At 40.4% G+C, this 5,814-nt stretch overlaps 1 protein-coding gene across 1 annotated transcript in view; it reads right to left on the reverse strand.

Moving 5' to 3' along the window:
* sh2d1ab (SH2 domain containing 1A duplicate b) overlaps window positions 1-1,832 on the reverse strand; it is a 4,524-nt gene extending 2,692 nt beyond the window's left edge. The window contains exons 1-2 of the mRNA XM_014022075.1: window positions 1,149-1,832; window positions 811-874 (exon numbers count right to left, since the gene is read on the reverse strand). Of these exons, the coding sequence (XP_013877529.1) occupies window positions 811-874; window positions 1,149-1,285 (201 nt within the window). The 5' untranslated portion in view covers window positions 1,286-1,832. The remainder of the gene's footprint in view (window positions 1-810; window positions 875-1,148) is intronic.
* Between the last annotated feature and the right edge of the window lie 3,982 nt (window positions 1,833-5,814).

Raw genomic sequence — 5,814 nt, forward strand, 5'->3', positions numbered from 1 at the left:
CCCCCAGCTTAACCCCTCTGACCGTGCCCCCACCACCACGTCTCATTAAAGTGATAGATTGTTGCACATGAATAATGTAAATTGTTATTGAGCTCGTGGTGAAATCCGTGTAACTCAAGTCCACCGTGGGTGCGCGTGGTGCTGTCAGGGCGTCGTTTGGATCAGCATCCCGCTCAGTCGTCTCACACATAGACACACACAGACACAGAGACACACAGACGCACAGAGACACACAGAGACACACAGAGATGCACAGAGACACACAGAGACGCACAGAGACACACAGATGCACGGAGAGACAGAGATTTCGGATGTCTCTGTACATTCCCGTCCCGGAGTGTTTGCCAACCCTCAGCGCTCAATTACATATCCCATCAGAAATCCTGTCAAATGCAATTCTGCGTTTTACATCTGCGCAGCGCARCACTGATGCTGTGGCATCTTTAAATTTTGAAGTGTGTAGAGGGAGGTGGGGGGTGTGGGGGGGGGTGAGGCTTGCTCGCAGGGTGTTATTGCTGAAGGAAAAAGAAATGTACCCATTTCTCAGGGCTGTCACATCTCAACAAAAAAAGAGAAAGAAAGAAAAAAAAGAAGAGAAGAGAGAAACATGTTTGCCTCAGATCCACAGCTTGTCGGATTACTGTGACACCAAAACAACTTCTAAACCAATAAACAGCAACCACAGCGAGACAGATGCGCAGCTGCTCGTGTACACAATTGGGGTGTGAAAAGAAAAGCTGAGAGGAAAAACAAAAATGGATTAAAAAAATATTACGAAATGAAAAAGAAAGAAGAGTATAGGGGTCTCACTTCTGCAGCCCATGAGCCAGCTTCGTCCTTGTGGAGTCTGTATGTGTAGACGAATCCTTTGCACCTGAAAACACACAAACACACAACTTTCAGTTGTTTAAACCAAGCATTTGGCCTCTGCTTCTTTTGTTGCTGCACCGGGACCAAAACTTCACTTTTAATAACAAACCACGAGTATATTAAATTGTTTAAAGCTCTGTTGGGTTATTTATATGTTTTTTAAGCTTTTTTTTCCTTTTTATAAATGTAAAGTGAACAAGATATTTTTTTTCAAAATCCAGCAGCCAGGATTAAACATTCTGCTTTAACTATGAAGTGTAGTTAGTGTTTGTACTCACAGCACACAGAGGCAGAAGACGCCCGGCACAGAGTCGCTGTCTCGGACCAAGTAGGAGCCGTCTCTGCCGTCTTGGGCCAGCCGCCGCTCGCCCTCCTCCTTACCGATGGGTCCGTGGTAGATAGGCAGGCTTTCCATCACCGCTTTACTCCAGATGTGCTTCTTTTTTTCTCCCCTTTTCCACCCCCAACTGCTCTCAAAGTGCTTCTCTCTGCCTCTCACCTTCAACTACTTTTTCTCTTTTTTTTTTCTTGTCTTTTAACTCCAGGCGAGCCTTTTTGTCTTCTACACTGAGAGAAACAGGTGCAGCAGTTTTCCAGCCTTCTTATTCAATTCTTGCTTCTCACCGCTTCAAATGTCTGCAGCTTTAGACAGTTTTTTTTTTCACTTTTCTACCCCAAAACGACAGCAGCTCTCTAACCTCTAACCTTTCTGATCTCCTGCTCGCAGTTTTCAGCCAGCTTTATGAGGCGCACGCATGTGCACACATGCACAGACGTGAAGTGTGGGTTTGTATTTCTCTCAGGAAATGGGTTTATTTTTGTGACAGGAAATAACTTCAAAGATTCTAACTGAATATTTCTACAACTATAAAAAGCACAAAAGAGGGATAAGAAAGAACCCTTGCTCATTTCACACAGGAATAGAGATTGTGCAGTGATACTCTTTCCATCCTTTGATTCGTTTAATAACAATACGTTGCTCGCCCTGATCGTTTCACAGTTTCCACGTAAAACACTTTAAACTGATAAAGTAGGGAAATGTTCAAACAAGTAGGCATTTGTTAAAATATTTCTTACTCAGTGTAATATATATATGTATGCATTTTTCCACATGCTTATTGGTAATGTGTGAGCGTTTTACTATTTTGAATGAAGATATAAAACTGGTTTCTTCAACTTAAAAAACTGACTTTGCTTAAAATAATGAATAAATAGACCTCCCATAATAATGACATAATATTTTAAGTGTTAATATAATATCTATAGGAAGATGAGAGTGGAATGAAAAATATCTGTCAAATAAAAATACTCAGCTTTACTGCTCATCTCAAAAATGCATGTTCCTTACAAATGTGGCAGAGTTTAAAATGGAAATTAACAGGTTTTCCAAAGGTATAAGATTTATTGTGAAGAAGCATTGCTACAACAAAGAAATAATCTACAAATTTCCTTTCTTTTTGTACTAAGTATAATATACAGCAGTGTTTCCCAAAGTTGGGGTCGGGACCCAAACTGGGGTCCCGAAACATCAAGGTGGGGTCCTGAAAAGATTTTCTGAATCAGTTACATTTTTGCCTTAGTTGTTATAAATGAGTGAGGTTAGTATATTTAAAATGGATAAMTGTAGTATAAAAAATATTGTTACTATGCCCATGTTTTGTTGACCTGATACAAATGTTTATCATCCAAAAATAGCTGGGGGCACAGGTCTCTGCTACTGTTATTTTGTGGGTCAAAAGGTAAAAGGTTTGGGAATCACTGCACTTTGGTTCCCAAAGTTGGGCTTGGGACCCAATTATGGGTCATGAAGCACCTTGGATAATCTCCAGAAATCATTTTAAAGGGTAATAAAATAATTGCTGATGTAATATTTTCCCTATAATTATTACAAAAACACAAAAAAGTATAAATAAGTATTTATATTTGTGTACAAGCTGTTTAGATTGTCAAAAAGCCTGTGTTTGTAGAGTTATTAATGAAGTTCATGTACTCAGACCAGTAATATTTGGGGTCACAAGTTTTTGCCTTGGGTATTTTGTGGGTCAGAAGATAAAAAGTTTGGGAACCACTGATATACAATATATAATACTGGTCAAATATAAATCAGTTTTAAAAGCTGAGCAGTGGAGGTCTTATAAATGGCAAGGGCAGCAGGTCAAACCTCAGGTGGGATTTTTCTGTGTGCAGATTGCAAGTGTGGGTTTTATCTATTACTCCAGTTTCCTCCGACAGAACATAAAGAGACGTTAGTTTAACTTGTAGTTTTAATACAGTTATCGCAAAAAGTAAAGCAATTAGAGTTTGATTATTTCTTCATTAGAATAATACTTTTTAGTAATGAATCCTACACAGCATAAAAGTATGCTTTACTTCCCCTTAAAAAGAGTTATTTGTAAGGAAAATTCATTTGCAGATTGGGCTGMAGAGTTGAATATGTGGGATTCACTCGTGAAAAACAAACCAAATCTCTGCCAAACAGCTTTTTCTGCTGTTGCTTCTTGTCTGGTGTCATTTGTTGGATTGGATAAATGAAATCTTAAGAAACAAGACATATTGGCAAATTCAATAGTTAATTAGTTTAATAAACAAAGACTCCAGTAGCATGTGGAAGAACCATACACTGCCACAACCGAATGGCTCCTCTCCTTGCTCATGTTGCTCACCAGTCTGGTCACGCGCTGCTTGTGAGCTAGAGCACCCATTCTCAACCAGAATTTGTCATAAGTCAGTCAATGAGGTTGTGTTGGTCACTCTGGACCAAACAACCTGAGATGATCACAGGTGTTCAGAAGAACTGAGGTCAGTACAAGACAGGCCAATACATACCTTCAGGATGACAGATCAGTTTCTGGAGGTAGTCTGAGCTAAACCTTACTTTGTGGAGTCAGACGTTATCATCTTAGAGGACATAGTTTGGTTCTAGACCAGAGATTCTTWACCCTTGGACTGTGACCCACAACTGGGATGTGTTCACCACCTTGAGGGCCTCAAAAGAAAAATCTGCTTTTCAGCTGTGGGCTGTAGAGGACCTTCACTCGGGCTATTTTTAGAACATTGTGCTACAATATTTGTGGCAGTGATTTAGGATACAGCCATCGTCCACGCAAGGAAGAAGTATTTTGTGTCACCAAGCAGGCTAACAGCTGATTTGAGCGATGSTATGAGCTGATTTTGACCAGAAAAAAAAAGTGCAACCAAGGACTTAACATCTGCTCCAAATACTATATTTTATCGAAGGTRAAAGACCAACACTGGACTATTCGGATCCTATCTCTGCACTCTCTTTCGATGAACAGGTACTGTAAACTTTGTTGTTTTTACTTTGTTATATTTGTAGCATCTATGCTAACCTCATAAAGCGATCTACTGCAGTCAATTCAACAAACAGTGATAATATTACATTTATACAAATTCTAAATCATTAAGTTTCTTTAAACAATGCAGTAGTTGTGCCTCAAGTGATAGAAACACACACACAGACAATACATGCAGCAAGCTAAGCTACACCAACCTTTTTAACAATTCCACTCGTTTTCCAACTCTGTCAAAGACCTCGACCTTCCAGCCAAGTGAACTTTCCTGTGATTCCTGAAGTCAATTGTGTTGAAATTTGCTGTAGGAACATCTTTTTCTGTTACAATTCTAACACTGACTCTCAGTAGAATCTAGTCCGATCGTATATGTTTTGAGAGAGCAACAGGTAATGTATGCAAAAGATATGTGTGATTTGCAATACACTTTTCCACCACTAGTAGCAGTAGTGAACCACTTCGATGTTTAACAACTACTTTTATTGTGTAAAAGAAAAATCTGTCATTAGCAAACAGCAAAAGTTAGAGAATAGCCTATATGCCACGGACATCCGGCYCAGCACTTGATGCCACTCCCAACACTTCCGGTTCACAGTTAACACTGTTAGCGAAAGATTTTTTCACCCGACAGCGGCTCTTAATGATCTCCACAGTACAGAATTAGCATATTACATGTACCGACATAAACGCAGGAGACGTACAGATCCAGCCAAGTGGGGAAAAAATCACTCCAAAGTGGGTTAAAGTCATAAAAACAAAGGAAAGACGTTCCTGTTTATGGTTCCAGAATTTAGCCTTTTTCGCTTTTCTGTGGCTGCTTGTTCCGTGAATTTTTCACGTAGAGCTGTGACACTTATATTGTTGGAAAGAGCAGAGTCTGGGCTTTAAATTGATGGGCTACTTGTWTGGTTTGGATCGTTTTCCCCGACATTGTGAACTGAAAACGTAATGATTAGCAGGCGGAGGTTCTGCTGCTCTCGGTGCTCGGGGGAGGGCGGGGGGCGCTCGTCACTCGGCTTTAGTCTGTGCTGTAATATACACTCTAAMAAGTTTTTACTTTTGCATAAAACTCATGACAAAGTTGCATAAACACATTTCATATAACACAAATGCGCGTGCACACCTACCTTTGTACGGCTGCTGTGTTAGCTTCCTGCTAGCTGTCGTCTGGAGGTGGTCTTTCCTCTCTCGTCTTGGCAGTAAAGGGGGATAAATGTACATTTCCCTTTTGTAACCTCCATCTTCTCATTTCTGATGCTGACTCTTGAATATCCTCAGGTTAGAAATGCCGATTACAAACGCAAGCATGAGCTTTTAAAGATAAGTTTTCCCTGTAATGCTATGATCCACAGCTGTCACCTCCTCATCAAGAGGAAAAAGGATAAAAACTAACTACTGGATCGTACCTGCTGCTTAGTGGACACAACGGCACACAACAGAACTCATGTTTTATACCAGTAGCTCACAGATGCTTCAACTTTTGTGACTTTTTCACGGAGCAGTACTAAGCAGCTAACGGTAAAAACACAGGCAGTAAGCAGGGAGTGGAAGGGAGGAGCGGAGAAGGGGTTATCAGCGGAATCAAAGTGGGCGTGTCACAAGAGTGGGCGTGTCAAAAGCATAAACACTGTGG

This window comes from Austrofundulus limnaeus, unplaced genomic scaffold, assembly GCF_001266775.1.
Source record: "Austrofundulus limnaeus strain Quisiro unplaced genomic scaffold, Austrofundulus_limnaeus-1.0 Scaffold317, whole genome shotgun sequence".
Taxonomy (NCBI): Eukaryota; Metazoa; Chordata; class Actinopteri; order Cyprinodontiformes; family Rivulidae; genus Austrofundulus; species Austrofundulus limnaeus.